General features: G+C 44.9%; 1 protein-coding gene across 3 annotated transcripts in view; it reads right to left on the reverse strand.

Moving 5' to 3' along the window:
* The window catches only part of LOC138284067 (3',5'-cyclic-AMP phosphodiesterase 4D), a 1,206,532-nt gene that overhangs the window by 156,287 nt on the left and 1,028,741 nt on the right, over positions 1-21,504 (reverse strand). Inside the window, exon 3 of one of the 3 annotated variants that reach the window (XM_069222495.1) lies at positions 18,254-18,293. The exons of the other annotated variants lie outside the window; for them this stretch is intronic. Within the exon in view, the coding sequence (XP_069078596.1) occupies positions 18,254-18,293 (40 nt within the window). The remainder of the gene's footprint in view (positions 1-18,253; positions 18,294-21,504) is intronic. 3 annotated transcript variants of the gene reach the window in all.

A 21,504-nucleotide genomic window follows, 5' to 3' on the forward strand; every position in this document is an offset into this window, starting at 1 on the left:
AAAAACATGATTTTCATGCAGGACAATGCTCCATCACACGCGTCCAAGTACTCCACAGCGTGGCTGGCAAGAAAGGGTATAAAAGAAGGAAATCTAATGACATGGCCTCCTTGTTCACCTGATCTGAACCCCATTGAGAACCTGTGGTCCATCATCAAATGTGAGATTTACAAGGAGGGAAAACAGTACACCTCTCTGAACAGTGTCTGGGAGGCTGTGGTTGCTGCTGCACGCAATGTTGATGGTGAACAGATCAAAACACTGACAGAATCCATGGATGGCAGGCTTTTGAGTGTCCTTGCAAAGAAAGGTGGCTATATTGGTCACTGATTTGTTTTTGTTTTGTTTTTGAATGTCAGAAATGTATATTTGTGAATGTTGAGATGTTATATTGGTTTCACTGGTAATAATAAATAATTGAAATGGGTATATATTTTTTTTTGTTAAGTTGCCTAATAATTATGCACAGTAATAGTCACCTGCACACACAGATATCCCCCTAACATAGCTAAACTAAAAACAAACTAAAAACTACTTCCAAAAATATTCAGCTTTGATATTAATGAGTTTTTTGGGTTCATTGAGAACATGGTTGTTGTTCAATAATAAAATTAATCCTCAAAAATACAACTTGCCTAATAATTCTGCACTCCCTGTATATAAAACACTTAGGACATGGATGTCAGGGTCAATAATAAACATACTTGTTGGACTCCTTAATTCCTACTACTTCTTCAGATAAATAATTGCCGACTCTGTTTTGCTGTTCTTCATCAAGGAAAGGTTCCAGGTTGACACAGAATAAAACAATAAAATTTAGCATACTATAGAGACAAGCATGCAAGTATATCGAATCACAATCAGATTTTCTAGATAAGAATGTCTGCCTTGCTGGGCAGATGTATGATGCTATTCTGTTTAACAGAGGATGACATCGCCCTCTGAGTAAGGATGCACTGGTAAGTGTAGCTATAACTCAATAATAATGGTGATGCTCTTTTTGGGTAATGGCGGTTGATCAATGTCCAGTGGGGACACGTATCAGCCTAACAGCCAATGACAAATGTATTGCAGGGTTGAATAGCTTGTTTTATATAGTGAGTTCCGCTAAAAAGCCCTGTCCTGTTTTTTGCCTTTTGGATCCTGATTTAAGGTTCTCATATGTTTTTATTTTTATTAATCCAGAGCAAGATCATTCTAGACAATGGCTGTCTATCAATGTTGATTTCTATTTCAATGCTATCCTACCGCAGTTTCAGCTGTATCGGTTCCCATTGCTTCATGCACCTATAGTCCCTATTTATTTCTGCTCTGAAACTTTCTTGTTACAATCTATTTCCCTTTAAGGAACAGCTTGCAGTATCAGTTTCCTTAATATCCTAAACTCTCTTCTATTTTCTACTTAGACTCTGATCTGCCGTAATATAGTCTCTGACACTATCTCACAGAAGCAGTAAAGACAGACAATTTGGGCCTTTAATGGCGGGTATAGCCCGGTACAGCGGGCTATAATAATATATCCAATAGGATTATGATTTGTTGATTTAGATCATTCTGATTAGCCAGGTGATTCGTGCAATATTTATCGTACCTGTGGACGTTTCAGGTGCCTAAAATCACCCTATTACAAGTTTTTTTCCGAAAATGGTGAACAATATGCAGATTTTTCTGCTTAATGTAACAAAATCCAAATGTCTTCAATTGCCAAATATATTATCTTCCACAGAATTTTGGCAGGTTTCACCTGCGGAAACTGACTTCTGGAAAATTGCGAGAGTAGTTAACCCATTCTTTTTTTATGTATTACTTGTAATTGCGATAGATGTGGCCACAAAAGTCACTCCACATACTGACATTTACTAGGCCACTCGACATTGAGGGACTCTGGCATTTTGGAATCTATGTGTAAAGATTATATTGCATTCTGCTTTGTTTGTGGGAAATTTACAACCTATTTTCTAGTGTGTTTAAAAGGAAAAATGTGTACACTTCTGAAAATATACTTCTTATATTCACTTATGACTTTTAATAACAAGCAAATGATCTGTTCGTGTCTAAAAGTAATTAATTTACATATATGCCTCTCCTGTAATACTGATCTAAACTATTCCAGAAGTTTACTTCATTTTTCAAATGTGGATTTTGTCATATCTCGGCTAAATGCTCTTGACTGCTCTAGCGCCTTGCTTAAATCTTGCTACACACAACATATTCCAGAAAACCTACAACACTAAAATCAAGTATTTTACCAAATTTACTTTGGTTTCCATTGCAAAATAATTTAATTGTTTGTTAGTCTTGCTCGAGAATCAAACCTTTGGACATAGGTAACACAGATCCTTTTTCACTTATTCCCATCACATAAACAGAGCTTAAAAAGCCTACACAATTAGGTAGCACTGGTGTTATGGTGGATCACTGATTCATCATACAGATTAAACTTGGAGGCTTGGAGTTTAAAATGTGCCATTGGAAACTGTTTCTTAAAAACGGCGTTCTCATCGGTTAGTCTGACAGAACGCCTTATTTCAATGTGTCCTAAATTACATTGCTCGTGAAGCTTGATCTTTGAGCAACCACTTGTGTATGTGCCTCTGTCCCACATGCCTTCCATTTATATGTGGACATATCCCAGTTTAGGTCCATGCTATTTTTTGCTTCAATTACGAGTTTATTGTAATTGCATTGTTATCTATTGCATTCGATAAAGAATGATTCCCTTATTGGATGTGATACACAATAGCAGTTGTGAGATTTGCCCTCAAAAGTGGGCACAACAGGCATAGATGTGTCATGTCAGTTACAGGGTCCTTTCCACCGGTACATTTCAGCAGATTTGTTCTACCGAAATTTATCAGGTGAAAAATTGGACAGTCAAATTTTACTGACATACTCAAAAGACCTGTGCAAACAGTGGTTTGCATGAGTGTCAGAATTATTCCAGGATAAATCTTTTATTCCACTTGGCTAGCCCACCAAGTATCTGTGAATTACACTGTCAATGTAAAAAAGATGTAGAACATGCAAAGCCAACATCAAAAGCCTAGGACTGGCCCCAACTCAGAAAAATAGAGCATTTCTCAATTAGATCAATGGTCCTGCCTCAACTACAACAGACTCATAAGAAACAACAAAATGCTAAAGTCCACCATGCTGGCTCTGCTCATCAAACCTACTTCACACCTCCAAACTAGGCTGCAGCAAAAAAGGAGCTAGGACGAACATTACAGTCAAAAGACTCAAGATCTGAAACACATCTTGTCATAGTTGCAATAAATCCTAACCGGGAAATTGCCTTCTACTTTTCTGATGTGGTGATTGAACATATAGAATTGTATTTTTTGCAAATGTATCCTATCATCTGTCCATCCTCTGTTATTTGAGCAAATAAGAGCACTATTTGGATGACCCTATAAGCAATCTTCATAACCCAACATCGTTCCAAAAGGTGTTACGCTGGTATTATCAAGATTCATTTAAAATTTTCATTGTCATGCAAAGTTCCATATTTACAGTATTTAGACAAAGTCTGGTAAAACACAATTCAACATTAACATACACCGAATACAAAAGTTAACTGTAAAGCACACTCATGCATATTTTTTCCTCTTTGATGTTTGTAATCACATTGTAAGGTTAATAAAAATAATCTCACTACAACATAACATTAGGGGTTAGTAATGTTTGTTCGTAACCATCCAATTTCTCAAGAAGTACAATCAAGGGCATTTCCGATAGGATCTACAATCAAGCATTAATCCATTGCCACATAAGTTTTCAATTCTGCACAGTTGTGGGTGCAGCGCTCCACAGAAGAAGTCAGGGTCTGCGTGGGGAGGGGCACAATTCCAGTAGACACAAGGTATCAATGACAACAAGTGCAGCCCCTCCATTTTGGAGACGTACGTACGTTTTACTTGCCAAATATGGCAGATGATAACACTCCTGTCCACACTGCTAATCCTGTGGAGGTCATCATCATGTCTGGTCTGTAGACCACAAGTACAAGACCACAACTCATGGACTCCAAGATGGCAGTCACCATGTTAAATGTAAACATTGCTGCTGCAGTGTGGGGGCATGGTTGAGATACTGAACTTGTTTTTTACAGCATATCCATATATGCATGTAAAATCAATCTTCTTTTTCAAATTAAGTTCTTGTTTAATCCTTCAGAGCTCACCAATCCTGATGGATTGACATCTATACTGAATTTCCACCAGTCTGTCATTTTCAACCTCACCTACCAAAAAGGGCAGAACTTAATTTCATGCAGCTGAGATAGCAACACATATACAGTCAAAGTGTTCTGGTCTCTTTTCCACCTCTCCCAATTACCTGCCACCAAGGAGCCCTCCTTCAAACAAATACTGATAGCTTTGATTTATACTACTTTGTAAGTATCCACATGCATGGTCTGTTATAATAAGTACAGTCTTGTATGAACTACTACAAAACTTGCAATGAAACCTCATGACCACTCTCAGTACGTAGGCCTGTGTTCACATTACATATTTCACAGCATGAGTAGTCCTTCACTGGTAAGAACAATGACAGCAGTTTGTAGGGGAATGGCGAGCAGGCTTCTCATGAGCTGTGCAATCCTCTGAGAAAAAAGGGTTACTATGTATAAGTTTACAGTCGAGTGGCTAGATAAAACCAGCACTATTTGTCTCGCTGGGTGTTGACTATGGATGGTGCTTCTGCCACGCATGAGTTTGTGTGTGCTTTGGTTTCTCTTGGCCACCTCAAGAATTCAATGTGCTGCTGTTTTTCTTTCATGTGCACTTGTACAGTTATTGAGTGTGAAAAGGGGTCTCTTTAACCACTTACATTTCCACTAGATTCTACCATCGCTAATCAGATGGATAATGATAGGGAAAGGAGTGAGGCTCAAACCCCCTTGTGGTGATCTGACAGATTATACCAGTAGCCTAATATGTATATACTTGCTCTTGGAGGGTAGGGCTGGATCTCATCTTGCATTTGCCATGTGTGCTGGACCCACTGGTGGACCATTTGTGAAGGCCCGCCGCCTCTGCTGGAGGCTATGTACCTCGCTATGTCTCCCTAGGGTTCATTGGTGGAGGCAAAATCATATCTATGAGGTGAGGCAAAGCCACCTTGCATGACTTTGCATTGCCTCATAGATATGGAGTAAGGCAAGGAGGCGTTCCATGGGCATTGCGGTTAGTGTTCCCATGCAACATCCATGGACTTTGATGCTGCCCCAGATTTACAAAATCACATAAGCCTGGGCAGCGCCAAAACCTTACGCCTCCCCAGAGCAGGTGTAAAGAGGAGAACTGTTTTAATTTCTCCTCGTTTCTCCTCGTTTTTTCCTCATTCCATGTATTGTTTTTGTGCAGGAAGATGTCCCTTTTATGCACAAAAATAATCCTGCCAACAACAAAGACACCCTTGCACCATCGTGCAAGAGTGCCTGCGTTGGCGCTAGGCAGCAAATTGCGCACAAGCAATGGTTGAAAGGACAGGAATGCACTGTATCTCACAAATATGCTGCATTCATGCCCTTTCAATTTGGCGTAGGGCAGCACAGAAAAAACACTTGCAGCGCTACCCAACGCCAAAGTTTTGTAAACGAGGCCCTATGTGTTTTGTGGGAGTTCCTGGGTGTGCTCTGCTCGGCAGGCTGCCTGTTTGTGTGCATTCTGGTTAATAACAAACATTGAAATGGATAATACACACTGAAAATTCACATTAATTATCATGAAAGCCATGACAGCGAGACACCAGTAAGCCAGCAAGTGTGTGCAAGGCCCCTGGAAGGCCAGGACTGAACCTAAAGCTGTGACCGAGTGAAGCTGGAGTCAGACCTGCTCCCTGCCCGAGATCACCACCTTGAAACAATGTGTCTGAGTATAATTTAAAAAAGGTTTTAAAGTCGAGCTGGCTGAGACCTAGTACATTAAGTGAACTTTAGCTGAGTTGCATGACTTAAACAAGCAAACAATGTGGACATTCATATAACTTCTCAAGGAACTTCGCTTGTCAGTCATTAACCTATATTACAAAATTCTGTCCAGTTATTACAAAAAAGTGAGGGAACCACGGGCACCATGATGATGGAATACTAACAGTGGAATTCTCTCTCTGTGGTCACTCATTCAGCGCTACGCAGGGCTGGTTGCTGCTTTGGGTTCCCAGTCCAGCCCTGGCAGTAGAGATAGGACAATCCCAGTGGAATGCACTCACTCTAATCCTCAGACTGACTCCTAAGTGAGGCAAGCAGTCTAATCACTGCAATAAGGGGCTGGGGCAGAAATTGCCACCATTTCCAAATGTTAGGCTTTTCACTTGGAAACATTGTTCCTCTACAATTGTGCTTTCCCTGATGTTCTTTCAAAATGGCTGTAGATATAAATGATTATTCTAGCTGGTATGCACTCTAGCCATCAGTTGACTGACTGCAAGGAAAAAAACATTTCACCACATTCAGTAGGGCTTCATTATCGTTGTCATTCTAAGAAGTAGCTTGGACTTAAGATATAAACAAAACAGCCTGCACCAAGTGATGAGCCATCATGTTCAACTTAAACTTTCAATAGAAGCTTCATAATTCAAGAATGAATTCAAATTCCTGCAAAATCATTTTTCAGAATTACTTGCAAAAGTTCCGTTTGGACTACAGAAATATCCTAAGGAAAATAAGCAATCTTACATCATGGTTTTGGAAATCTGAATATATTCAGTTCAATTATGGTTTTGGAAATCTGAATATATTCATAATGATGAGAAGAGGGTACCGATCAGGAATGTGGCACTGGGACTGATGCTGGGTGAGGGTACTTACAACAGGTGACGGCATTTCCACAAAAGTTAAGTGCGCCAAAGATGGGCAGAAGGTCACTGGTAGCTACGATGAGTGAGAAGCCTTGACACTGTGCATGATGGCACATCCAGAAATGACATGTGGGAAGCTGACACTGCATCAGAGACCTGCTGGGTAGGACAGCTGTAGTCTTGTTTGTAAAGGGAATGTCCTGGATTGGAAATCTTCTCGGATAGTATATAGTCACCACGTATTCTTGCAGAAAGAAGGAACCCAGACAAAATTAGCCTCCAGGAAAAGAATGAAAAAGTCTATGCATGGGCAACTCAAACTCATTCTGAGCTACAACATGGGTTTTGTTCAAGCATGATTGAAAAATAAATGTTCTAGTACATAGCACACCCTAAGTAATTTGATGTGCAGCTAAATATTTACAGACATGGGAAATTAAAATAATTCATTGATCTGTTGTGGTTCGCCATCAGAATAAAATTTTGGTTAATTCAAAAAAGGAATGAAAAATACAAACGTTTTACAGACAAAGGGGGTCATTCTAAGTCTGGCGGGTGGCGGAGGCCGCCCGCCAGACTTCCCCCACCAAAATACCGCTCCGCGGTCGAAAGACCGCTGAGGGTATTTTGGGATTTGCCCTGGGCTGGCGGGCGACCGCCAAAAGGCCGCCCGCCAGCCCAGGGCAAATCAACCTTCCCACGAGGACGCCGGCTCAGAATTGAGCCGGTGGAGTGGGAAGGTGCGACGGGTGCAGTGGCACCCGTCGCGTATTTCAGTGTCTGCAAAGCAGACACTGAAATACAGAGTGGGGCCCTCTTACGGGGGCCCCTGCAGAGCCCATGCCATTGGCATGGGCACTGCAGGGGCCCCCAGGGGCCCCGCGGCACCCCCTACCGCCATCCTGTTCCTGGCGGGAGACCCGCCAGGAACAGGATGGCGGTAGGGGGTGTCAGAATCCCCATGGCGGCGGAGCGCGCTCCGCCGCCATGGAGGATTCTCAAGGGCAGCGGAAAACCGGCGGGAGACCGCCGGTTTTCCAAATCTGACCGCGGCCAAAGCGCCGCGGTCAGAATGCCCTGCGGGGCACCGCCGGCCTGTCGGCGGTGCTCCCGCCGACCCTGGCCAAAATGACATATTTATTGAAAACACGTAAACTGTAGCAAAAATACAAATTGCTATCAACAACGATATTTTTCTAATTAAGCTAAAATATATTTTAAGGATAAACTCTGCTTGGTGCGGATCCCGGGCCCCTATAGATTTCAAGCTTTGCTGCTCAAGTCTCTGAACATGTGGCAGAAGGACAGTATTTTTTAAGATTACCCACTTCAATTAGACACAGTCATTGGGAGACAGTAACGTTGCGAGATGACACATTTCCTCTAGTGCGCTTCCTTGTACAGCGCCCCAGGAAACAATCTTCAGAGGGCGCTGTTAAGGACCACTGAGTAATGATGACAGGTACTGTTTAGAAAGGGTTAGATGAAGCATTTCGCCGTAGGCTCGTTATGCGTCTGACGCCCGAGATAACATCATATCGCCAATTGAAATACACTCACAAAGCAGGTCGACCTGATCTTTTGTGCGTCATTACTAAACCCAGAAGTAAAAGTGTATTGTTAAAGTGAATTTCAGGTATTTCACAATCAAAAATTCAAAGCCTCTTCCATCAAGCCCGCACAAACTTGACTTTGGGGCCTGTCTGCAATTTAAAGGAAGAGATCGACTCAAAAACAGTGTGTTTTGTAACCAAAGGCCTCCCTCTTTTTGTTTAGTTTGTTCAGCGTGTTAAAGACAAAGATTGGGTACATCTAGTGAGCCTCCATTTTGAAAAGGTAAGGTGGGTGAATCTCCTCTATGTGACCCAGCACGTCACTTCTGCTCCTGCCTGTTACTCTTAATGCCCCATAGCATGTGCTTCTAGGCACAGCCTCTGCAATAGTTGGGGCATACCTATTGTAGTGTTTGGCCTGCTTCGTATATGCACAGGCCACTTACTAAATAAGGACACCACACCAGGTTATGTTTTATCGCGTGGTTGGGTGCGGCTGTCAGCGGATATAATTTTTCGCAGAGCGCGTGTGCTTCGCCTGACCTTTCTCGCGCCTCGGCCTCCTCGACCACGCCCTTTATTATTTTTATACGTTTACCCCTGACCTCGGGGCAAACCAAACACTGTTAAAGTAAGTGGGGGTATACACTGTTACAAAAAGGGCGCGTGCAAGGATTACTCCTCTCGCTCCGCACCTTTCACGTTGGTGGTGTCCGGTGACCAGTTGTGTCACTGGCATGCAACACCACATTTCTCCTAAAAATCAAACAAAGAAAAACATACATCATACAGTGTCAAATCATACGTCTAGTAGGTGGTCGCGCAACCTTATGGATGAAACAGGGTTGTTGCGCATATTGTATCGTGTGGCTTCCGATCTTCCTCGATCAGGGTTCTGACCAGAGTTGAGACAAGGAACAGCCTCGTTGACCGGAATTGGTGCGACATCGTGCGAGTCGCCGGGGCATGGGTCACGGATAACGTATTCATCGGGTAACGATGCCAAGTCGCTGTCTGCAGGAGGTGAGACCTCACCCTGAGGTTTGTCATCTGAGGGGCGAAACCTCTTGAACAGAGAGATGTTGCGTGTGACAACGTCATCCCCGCGTCGTGCTACCACAGCCAACCCATTTCGACGGACAATGGTCCATGGAGCAGTGGCAAACGGCATGCAGAATTGCTTCCTGAAGAGAGTTCCTTTAACAGCACTTTGTCCCCGACCGCGAGGTCTGATGACACCGCCCGTCTTTTGTGGCTGGCACGTCTGTTGGTGGCTAACTGTCGTTCCTGAACTTGGTCTCGGTTTAGGGATGGAGGGCTCCAGGAGCGATGATTTGGGATGGAGTCAACTGCAGTGGGCCCAAAAGCGACATGTCCAGGCACTCGATTGGTTGTAGAATGAGGGGTCTGGCGATAGTTTCGCAAGAAGGAGTAAATGGCATAGTCACTAGTTTGACCACTAGCATGGGCGATGCAAATTACTTTGTTCAGGGTTCTCATGAACCTCTCAACCTTGACGTTGGCCTGAGGCCATCTTGGTGTGATCCTACGATGTCGAGTACTGTACTCTCCAAATATCCCGCTATTTCCTGACTCTGGAAAGGCGGGCCGTTGTCAATTTTGATTTTCAGAGATCAGGCCATGGGTGGCCATGGCCTTCTCCAGACATGATATGACCACATCCGCCATGAGAGCCGGAATGATTTCCACTTCTGGATATTAGGAAAAGTCATCAATGAGGACCATGGTGTGGCGACCATCCAGCAGACTCCCAAAGTCTAGGCTTGCAGATACCCAGGGTTTCACAGGGCTAGATTCGGTCTCGACCGGGACTGGCCGGCTGGGCTCTCCAGAGGCTTGGCACCATACACACGACTTCACCACGTTCTCCACTTGTTCATCGATTAGGGGAAACCATACTTTTGATCTCAGGCGGCTTTAGGTCTTGACCATGCCTTGGTGACTGTTGAAAGCCAGCTGTACCACTCTGGCAGTGAGAGAAGATGGTATGACCAGCCTGCACCACCTGAGTACACATCTGTCCGTGTCTACAGTGAGCTCATCTCGGACATTGTACAGGCTCCCCAGAATGCGTTGTGAGTCCGAGTTCAACGTGAGTAGTTGTTTTCTCACGACATACCACTGATTGGTCCGTATGGCGGTTAATACCTTCTGTAGACACTCGTCACCTTCTGTAGCATGAACAATCTCACTTACTGATAGGGGCAATGGTCTGGACCGATCTGAGATGTATCAACATATTCTTCCGTCTCTCGTGTGTCATGCACTTCTTCATCTGAGGCTGCCTGTGGGTGTCTTGATAGATAGTCTGCAGGGTTTTCAGACCCAGGGCAGTATTCTAGTTGACATCTATAGTCTTGTAATTGGAGCATCCACTTCTCTATCCTGGGAGGAGGCTTTGAGGCAGTGTCATTGAACAAAGGTATTAAGGGCTTATGGTCTGTCGTCACTGTCAAAGGGCATCCGTAAACGTAGATGTGAAAATGTTTGCAGCCCCAATGCACAACGATCGCCTCTTTCTCTATCTGAGAGTACCTTTGTTCCGTCTCGGTTTGGGACCTACTAGCATGGGCTACCGGGGACCAAATCCCCTCATCCTGTTTTTGGAGTAGCACGGCTCCTAGTCCTTTTGGCCCGCATCTACTGCGACCTTGGTGCTTGTACTCGGGTCAAAATACCTCAGTGTGGTTTCACTGGACAGCACGTCCTTGATGGCCTCAAACGCGGCTTGCTCAATTGAGCCCCAGACCCATGATTCCAAGGCTTTGGTCAAATTTCGGAGGGGTTGGGTGAGAGCGGAAAGGTCCTTAATGAATCGGCCACAGTAATTTACCATCCCTAAAAAACTTCGGACCTCGGTCACACAAGTGGGAGGAGGTGCATCTTTGACGTCACTTACTTTGGCTGGGTCTGGTGCAATGCCATTGGTTGAGAACACATATCCAGAGAATTGTATTTTGTTCTTTAGGAACTCGCACTTCCTATGGTGTAACATTAGCCCAGACTCCTGGATCCTATGGAGCATGCTTTGGAGGCAGGAGTGGTGTTCTGCAATGGTAGGAGCATGGATGAGAATGTTGTCACTGACATTTATTGCCCCTGGCAGATCGGCTAGTAGCTCCTGTATTACATTTTGGAAAACTTCAGCAGCACTGGAGATCCCAAAATGTAAGCGATATATCTCCTCAGTCCTATATGGGTAGAGAATGTCGTGATGTAGCGCAACTCTTCTGCTAACACTAACTGATGGTACCCCGACCTTAGGTCCAACTTTGAAAACCAACAGGACCCACTGAGCTCACCTAGAATGTCATCGATCGTGGGTGTCAAATGTCTTGCGCTTGATGGCAGCGTTCGGAAGGCGCATGTCCATGCAGATGTGGACCTCCCCGGGTTGCTTGGACTTGCGTACCACTACAATTGGTGAGACCCACGGCATTGGTCCTGCTACCCTGTCGATAATGCCCGACTTCTCATGGTGATACAACTCCTTCTCTAACTGGGGCCGTAGGTGAAACGCGATGCGTCAGTGGCAAAGGGCAACCGGTTGCACAGTCTTATCAATGTGTAACTTCACTTCTCTGCTTCTTAAGCATCCAATTCCCTCGAATACTCCTTGGTACCTGGCCAACAGCTCCGTTATGGACTCTTGGTGTATGCTGAATGCGAATGTGACTACTCCGAGGTCTTCTGCAGCTTTGCAGCCTAGCAGCATTCCGCATCCTTCTTCGGTCACGTAGACTTTAGCCGGAATTATTTGAGATCCATGGGTGATGGTAGTTTGGAACATACCCTTCAGGGCAAGTGGCGTGCTCTGTCCATAGGCGTAGACTTTTACTTTGGCCTTGGTCAGTACCGGAACTGGCATCATTCTGCGATGTTCCTCAGCAGCTAGAATATTGATCAACGCTCCTGTGTCGCCAACTGCCAAAGTCTTGTGTGTGCATATATGAACCTGGCATTTTGGTTGCTTTGTCAGTAGAGGGGTGGTGTTCCCAACTGCGAACAGGGAGTGAATAACGTGCTACTCGGCTTCGTCATCGTCCATGTCACTTCCGTGCTCAGACTTGTTTGACGCCGTGTTGACGGAAGCATTTCCAGTTCGGGTCCTACGTGACCTGCATACTTTTGCAAAGTAATGTAATTTCCCACAGCTAGCACATGTATTGCCTCTGGCCGGGCAATCAGACGGTCTGTGTGAGGGTCCGCCACAATACCCGCACTGTCTTGTCGGCTGTTTATTCAGGCGGTATTTCCTTTTGTTCATGGATGGAGCTACTGTGTTGGCGGCCTCCTCTTTTATGGGTCTCTATAGGGCTGCCTCCACAATTCTTTTGTGCACCCCATTTGTAAGATGTCGGGCAGAGACCTTCCAGACTCTTCTAATATACGTTCTCGAAGTCTTAGCGATGCACATCCTTGGATGATTTGCCCTCTTATCTCCTCTGCTTCATCAGTAAATTTGCACATGCTGGCCAGATCTCTCAGTCTGATGTGGAAGGAGTCTAACGACTCTTCTGCCTGTTGCCGGGCCTGTCTAAAGATGATGCATTCATAATCAGTATTGGCCATTGGCTCAAAATGCCTGTTCAAGGCAGCAGTGAGCAATGAGAGTTGTGTGTGTCTTGGGAGCGTCTTCAATGAGGTTCTTGGATTTCTTGTAGATGTCTTTCCCCCCTAAATGGAGGAGCATGGCACACTTCTGAGTGTCCTCTACCTTGGTAACTTCAAAAAATAGTAGGACCCTTTCCACCCATTCTTTCCACTTGGGGGCTTGCGCCGAAGGGGCTCCCTCAACAAGGAACGGCTCTACCAGTGGTATGGCAACAGTGAGATTAGATAATGGTAGCGAGCCCAGGCAATGACAGGGCAGAGTTCTGAGCGTCGCACTCACCAGGCTATCTGGGCAGACCTTGAGAATAATTTAATGTTCAGCATCATGTAGGGGGCCTGGGGCACTTCCTTCTCCAGGTCCGTCAGGATGGGAGCACGTGGGGTCTCTGGGGCAGCAGACAGAGAGGCCCTGCGCAGGAGCCACGTGTCAGGAGCAGCAGCTGAGGAAAACTCAGGCTCCGGAGGATGCGGGGGCGGGGCCACCAGCAGAAGCCACACTGGGTGCAGAGCACCTCTTGGAGAGCGCGCGTGTCGGCTTCACACCACAGGATCGCGGGGAGAATGCCTGCTTCCGCGGTTCCCAGGGCAACCAAGACGCTTAGCTGGGAGGCCGGCCGGGGAAGACAGCACCAGAGCATGGCACCACGCAGCATGAGCACTGCGTATGGAGCGCCCGCCGCAGGGTGAAGGAGCACGGTGAGTCGCTCCGTCCTCGTCACCAAATGGTTATGTTTTATCGCGTGGTCGGGTGCGGCTGTCAACGGATATATTTTTTCGCACAGCGGGTGTGCTTCGCCGACCTTTCTCGCACCTCTGCCTCCTCGACCACGCCCTTTATTACTTTTATACGTTTACCCCTGACCTCGGGTCAAACCAAACACTGTTAAAGTAAGTGGCGGTATACACTGTTACAATACGGACGTGTGCGAGGATTACTCCTCTCGCTACACCCCTTTCACGTTGGTGGTTTCCGGTGACCAGTTGTGTCACTGGCACGCGACACCACACCTATAGCTCTATAAGAGGTTGCAGCACTGCTGTGTGCAAAGGAGAAAAGGCTGACGTACAAAAGCTACAACACATGCACATTTTAAGAATTACAAAAAAACAAACATTTGCAATGCAACGGGTCTCGCATTTCTCCGAGTTAGAGCTATTAGCAGTTGTAAACTCCCAACCGGACTTTTCTTGCCTCATTAAATGGAAGAAAAACAAACTAGCGCGATCACGCTGATAAACAAGCGAGATCGCGCTGCAAAAAAAGAGAAAAAGTAGTCCACAAACCGGACGGTCGCTGCGCTCGAGGAGGGCTAACCACCGGAAAAGGCATGACGTATGCATGACTTCCACTAATGAAAGCAAGCAGATTTTAAAAGGCAAGCCCACGAACCAATGAAAGACACTAACGTGACATGGACGGGGCTCCGAGCCCTTTTCTAACTACTACAGCGTCTCGCAAGCGATACTCGAATGTGCTAAAAATGGCAGCTATGTCAGAAGATGTAAAACTAATGGCGTTATGTTGTAATAAAGTTTTTTTGTGATTGTGGCGGAGATTCCATCATGCAACAAATTCTTAATGGTTACCTTAGGGCATGATTTCAAATTTAGTGCAATGAATGGATATAATATATTCAACAATATCCTCAGCAATGGCTTATTTCAGACTGCTTGACTCTTCTGACTAGTTCTAAGATGTATGCTTTTAAGGCTTGCTCTGTTACTTAACTTGACTCAGCACTAACAAAGAAGCATGAGAAACCTTGCCCCGAATATGGAATACCATACCGTGAAGAGCCAAGTAGCCACTATACAAACCCCAGAGGGATACATGTTGCTATGAATTGGGGCCACACCATGATATTACGTGTTGTGGATCACCATCCTGAGGAAGTTCCACTGGCAAGAGGTTGAAACGTGATAAAGAAGAGCTAAATGAACTTTACCGCACCACAATGAGTGCAGAATGTCTTTCATGAAGTAATAAGCTAATTAAAGAATTGTGATACGTCCCCCTACCTCAGCAGGGCCTACCAATGCTTCAGTTAGTACACTGATTCACTTCAGAATGAACCACACCCATGATGTTAGATCACAGCACAATGTCAGTCTAATATCAAATTAACTTGTTTGATGACAGTTGCATATGTTAGGAACCAAATTAGTTCACTTGAGCCAAAAATGAATCTCAGTCAATTGGGTAATGAACCAATACTGGTTTTGGATTAAAATGCAGATTCACCAGATTACATAATAGAACAAAACACAGGATCCTAGATTTTAATCAAATAAAACAAATCGCTTGTCAGACCTGTCAACAGCATTCTTGAATTGACTACAGAAGTCAAAAAGATGACAAACGTTCATGACGGGTGGCAAATTTCACTTTTATCATTTGATTTCTCTCTAACCAACTAAACAATTTGAGTATTTTGAGGTGTGCATGCAGTAAGCCAATAGTGCTACTTGGCGCATCAGCAGAAGAAGAAATGTTTCAGATATCCTAACAAAAACACTGACAAGTTGGTAGTAAGTATTAAGGTCTCAGAAATCCTAAAAAATCTAAGTATTGATCACAATGTATATTAGGAGACTTGGGTCTGTTATTTTTTCTTGAAACCTGTCTGTTAGAAATGGGATCTCTAGTTGGCAGTCGGTTTGCACCCTGCCCAAGTAGGGACCCTCACTCTACTCAGGATAAGGGAGTCACTGACTCAGATAACCCCTGCACACCCCCTTGGTGGCTTGGCACGAGCAGTCAGGCTTATCTCAGAAGAAATGTGTAAAGCATTTGCACATAACACACAGTAATAAGTGAAAACACTACAAAAGGACACCACACAAGTTTTAGAAAAATAGCCAATATTTATCTATATAAAACAATACCAGAATGATAAAAATCCAACATAACGTAGTAAAAATATGAATTCTGCAAGATTTAATCAAAAATACAGTTTCTTGAAGTCGCTAGCTCCACCTGGCGCTATCATGGCGTCGTGGGCCAGTTACGGTGTAGAGAAGACCTGCAAACAGTACCTTTGGTATTGCAGGGCTTCGTGATCCTTGCGGTGAGCTCCGGAGAGAGCGACGTCGCTGGCGTTGCGGTGTCAGGTTTGGGGCGGGAGTTGTCAGGCCTTTGAAGTCACTCGCATTGTGGATCGAACTCTGGGCTGATGAAGTCAGGAGCGCTGGCGTGGATGGCGTCGGGGCTGCGGTGTGAAGCAGGACGATGCAACGTGCGGTGCCCACAGGTCACGGTGCAGGCAGTGGCTCGGTAGCAGCATCCAGAGGTGTCGGTGAGACCAGGGCTGCGGTGTGAAGCAGAGCGGTGCGAAGTGCGGTGTCACCAGGTCACAGTGCAGGCAGCAGCATCGTCGTTGCTGAAGCGCTGTTGTCAGTAGGCCAAAGCCAGCGGTACGGGATGGTGCTTTGTGACCCTCACAAGCGGTGTCCACAGGCCACAGTGCAGGCAGGATGCCTGATGATGACACTGGAGTCGATGATGCTGGCGTCGGTGGACTGGGGCTGCGGTGCGGGGTGGTGCTTTGTGCTCCTCACGAGCGATGTCCACAGGCTACGGTGCAGGCAGCGGTGTCGTCATCAGCAGGAGCGGCGGCGGCGGGGATGCCAAGGCTGTGGTGAGAGCAGGCGATGCCGGAGTGCGGGCCCACAGGTCACGGTACGAGCAGCGGCTCAGTGAAGTTGTCCGATGACGGCGTTGGTGAGACCAGGGTCGCGGTGCGAAGCGGGGCAATGTGACTCCATGCGGCATCGGCATGTCATGGTGCAGGCCAGCAGCATCGTTGGCGGCGGCGCAGTGGTTTCTCCTCTCGAACAGCACAAAACACACAGTTCCCAGTGCTGCAGGTTGAGGAAACTGAAGTCTTTGGTGTCCCTGACACTTCCAACAGGAGTAAAGATCTAATCCAAGCCCTTGGAGAACTTTCTCAAGTAGGACACAAAGCAATGTTCACCCTTTGCGCTCCTTTCTGGCAGAAGAAGCAATTGCAGGCCAGTCCAGCAAAGCAGCACAGCAAAGGGACAGTACTCCTCCTCCAGCTATTCAGCTCTTCTCCTTGGCAGAGGTTCCTCTTGATTCCAGAAAGATTAAAAAAATCTGGGGTTTTGGGTCTTCTTCTTATACCCCTTTCTGCCTTTGAAGTTGGCAAACTTCAAAGCAAAGTCTCAAGTGTTTTCAAGATCTTTCCTTGTCCAGATCAGGACCCAGACACACACCAGGGGGTTGGAGACTGCACTGAGTGAGGGCAGGCACAGTCCTTTGAGGTGTGAGTGACCACTCCTCCCCTCCCCTTCAGACGACTCATCAGGATAGGCAGGCTACACCCCAGCTCCATTTGTGTCACTGTCTAGAGGAGAGGTATGAAAAGCACAACTATCAAACTGACCCAGATGAGGAATCCACAAAAAGGCAGAGTCAGAGAATGGATTAGGCAAGAAAATGCCTACTTTCTAAAAGTGGCATTTTGAAATTAACAGTCTAAAAAACAACTTCACTAAAAGATGTATTTTTAAATTGTGAGCTCAGAGACCCTAAACTCCATATTTCAATCTGCTCCCAAAGGAAATCTGCACTTTAAAGTTATTTAAAGGCAGCCCCCATGTTAACCTATGAGAGAGATAAGCAATGCAACCGTGAAAACCGAATTTGGCAGTATTTCACTGTTAGGACATGTAAAACACACCAGTACATGTCCTACCTTAAACCTACACTGCACCCTGCCCATGGGGCTACCTAGGGCCTACCTTAAGGGTGCCTTACATGTATAAAAAGAGAAGGTTTAGGCCAAGTGGGTACACCTGCCAAGTTGAATTGGCAGTTGAAAACTGTGCACACAGACACTGCAGTGGCAGGTCGGAGCCATGGTTACTGGGCTACTAATGTGGGTGGCACAACCAGTGCTGAAGGCCCACTAGTAGCATTTGATTTACAGGCCCAAGGCACCTCTAGGGCACTTTACTAGGGACTTACCCGTAAATCATATATGCCAATCATGGATAAACCAATCAATTGTACAATTGTTATACGGAGCGCTTGGACTTTAGCAATGATTAGCAGTGGTAAAGTACGCAGAGACAATAAACCAGCAAAAACAAACCTGAAAAAATAGGAGGACGAAAGCAAAACGTTTGAGGGTAACCCTGCAAAAAGGGCCATTTCCAACACTGTCCATGTGATTTTCACAATTTAAATTGAACAATAATTATCACATTCCTTAGAATGTTGGCAATGACATAATTACCATGAATCCAGTTGGTATTTGGCAACAAGTAGAGGAGCATCTGCAGAAAGGAGAGGGTGAAATTTGCTGTGATTGGCAGTTCTGCTAGTGGAGTTAGCCAGTTACATTAGTTATTTTCCCTTAACGCTATATTCAAATAACCAGTTCCTTTGTAACCAGAAGCTGAGCTCGCCCATGCCTATCATTTTATTTATACATTTAGCAACCTTTAATTCAGCCAAAGGAGAATGTTTTACTCCAGGATGCATAATTGTTCTTCTTTCACTAACAGCTCCTGTATGCATAGCCAAACCATTTGTCATCAACTGTAGTGGCTATTTCCCCAAGAAAGGCATCCTGACCAGTCTCACATGCCTCTCCAGATGATTGATGAACCTCTGCGGCAGGATTATTACCATGAATGTGCCTCTATTGCTTACTTGAAGGAGTGGGCTAGATCGTGATCCAAGTTCTTATGACTAGATGGATGGCCTTAGTGGGTAGTCTACTTACCAGCAGCTCATACCCCAGTTTTGGTGTGTTTAGCTTAGGGTGATATATTAGCATCCATTGTCAACCGCCTGGAGTGATTAGCCAATCATGTAGGAATCTATGGGGCTTTCTAAATATGAAGGAAATTCAGACAGTGGCAAATACATTTTTAAGAAAATTGTTGAGTTTCCATAATTGGTCCCAACATATATCATACACGAGGAGCTGGGGCTTGGGTACATTTCTGATCAATTAACTCTTGCTCCTCTACTTAGCTGGCTTAAGGTGTGGTATAACCTGGAGCTTGACCTTAACCAGGCAATTTTTAAGGACTGCCTGACACTAGATAAATTCCTACACATCCCTTTGTTCAAATATATACAGGCAGTCACCCAGAAAATGGGGCACCCTGAGTTATTTTAGACTCTGCATGTCATAATAAAAAGGAACCTGATGTGGGCAAGGCAGCATTTTATTCTTATGCTAAAGTCGGAAAGGGAGACACAAGAACTTATTAAGCCTACTGTTCGTTCCCATATTATGATGATGAAAACCATCTCCTTGATGGAGCCCTATTTGTTTACAGTAACGTTGCCATAACATCGTTCACTACTGACGAGTTTTAGACTTAGGGGGCATATTTGTACCCCATTTGTGCTGAATTTGCATCTTTTTTTTTTACGCAAATTTGACGCAAAACTAACTCCATATTTATATTTTGACGTTAGACCAGTCCAATGTCAAAATATTGGAGTTTGCACCATTTTTTAGATGTGTGAACCTGCCTTGCGTCAATGAGATGCAAGGTAGGCATTCCCATCTTAACAATGGGGCTAACCCCATGGCCCCATATTTATCCCCCTGTGCTAAAATGACGCACAGGTGGGAGGAGGGGCTAAATAATGGTGCAAAGCTTGCTTTGCACCATTATTTAACTCCTGGGTCAGACCAGGCATTAAGGGACTTGCAGACCCATTTCTATGGTTAAACACCATGGAATGTGTCCACAGGTGCCCTCCTCAAGCCCCAGGGACACCCCCACCCACACCAGAGGGACTCCGGAGGATGGGGGACTCCATCCCAGATAAGTAGGGTAAGTATAGGTAAGTAATTTTTTTTTAATTAGAGTGCCATCAGGGGCCCAACTTGGGGCCCCCGCATGGCACAGGGTGCAATGGCCATGCCCAGGGGACACTGGTTCCCTGTGCTGGCCATTGGGGTGATGGGCATGACTCCTGTCTTTTCTAAGACAGGAGTCATGTGGTATGGATGGTTTTGCACCAAAAAATGATGCTAGGCTAGTTAGATTCATCTTTTTTTTACTCTAACCAGCCTAACGTCATTTTTTGGTGCAAAACCCACTTCTCCCATACTGCCAGCCCCACCTGGCTAACGTAATTTTTCTTACGCTAGCCCACCCTTTGCACTGGCTTGCGCCATTCCATAAATATGGCGCCCAGCTGGTGCTCAGGAATGGCGCAAGCTGGTGCTAAACATTTTGGTGCAAAACTGCATTAGTGCAGTTTTGCACCAAAAAGTATAAATATGTCCCTTAATCTTTTACATTGGTCACTTGCGGTTCCTCAGGGTAAACATAAACTGGAAGAGAGAGGTCCTTGTCTGTGTGACGACTTTTCCCCACAAGACATGGTGCTGTGCAAGAATATTTTGCCTTTGCTCAGGCAACATTTATTTGTAAAGGTTAAACTTGCTCTGATGTTTTTACAAATGTTAACCAGCCCTTTTATCTGTTTTAATGTTGCAAGCTTCCTGATAGGGGCCCATAGCATTAGGAAATATTTGCCCAGATGAAAAGTTGGTCACTTGTTATGGGCAGGGATCATGAATGTTTCTCTTTATTTTTATGTCTTTTTAACCTTTTCTCAATATGTACTTTAAATGGTTGTTGTTTAATGTTATGTGATCCAGTCATATATGTTTTTTTTCATGGATTGTGTGCCTTTGTGACTTTTTGTAGTCAAATAAAGTATTTTACTGACACATAGGAATCTAGATTAGCTGTGATGTCAAATTTTAGAATAATGTGTGTGTCACTGGGGAAATTGTAGTAGTTGAGTTGAAGATGACGAGGTGTCTACGAAGTGGGCTAAGGTAAATGTTCAAGAGGAGAGAAGTGATGGTGGATTCTTGAGGAACTCCAGTCATTGAGGGAAAACAGTTGAAAGGAAAGCTAAAAATTATAGTAGAAGATATCTGTTGGTGAGTGAGGAGGCAATCCGAAGAATGACACTGCTGTTTATCCCTTCAGAAGTGAATCTCTGGAGCAACATAGGATAACACACCATAAGAATCAATCACAGAAGAAATATCCTATAGTAAAAGAGTTGATAGCCCAGTTGAATCTTGATGTCATCTCAAGTTGCACTCAGAGCATATTTTAAGCTCTGAACAGAGTGGATTTTTTTTCTGTCGGAGAGTAGACTATTTTCTTTTATGTAGGGTGATAATTAAGCAACTCTGTTTCAGTCTGACAAGAAAGGTCCATAGCAAATCTTCCAATTTTAAATGGATAACGAGCCAGCGACTGACTGGGTTAAGAATCTGTTTGATATGTGCAAGTTCATCCAGGAATAGGTTAGACTCCACAGCTATAGGTGAGCTGTTAATGAGTATGTTCTTGAATACATGTGCTGGACATGTGGCAGTGGGTGGCCCCTATGTGCCACAGGCTTTAGTGAGGTTAGTAAAGTCATCAGTTGAAAAAGGGTTGAGGGAGATAAACGTATTCAAGGAATGGATTGAGTGGTACACACTTTAAT

The sequence above is a fragment of the Pleurodeles waltl genome, chromosome 1_1 (genome assembly GCF_031143425.1).
Source record: "Pleurodeles waltl isolate 20211129_DDA chromosome 1_1, aPleWal1.hap1.20221129, whole genome shotgun sequence".
NCBI lineage: Eukaryota > Metazoa > Chordata > Amphibia > Caudata > Salamandridae > Pleurodeles > Pleurodeles waltl.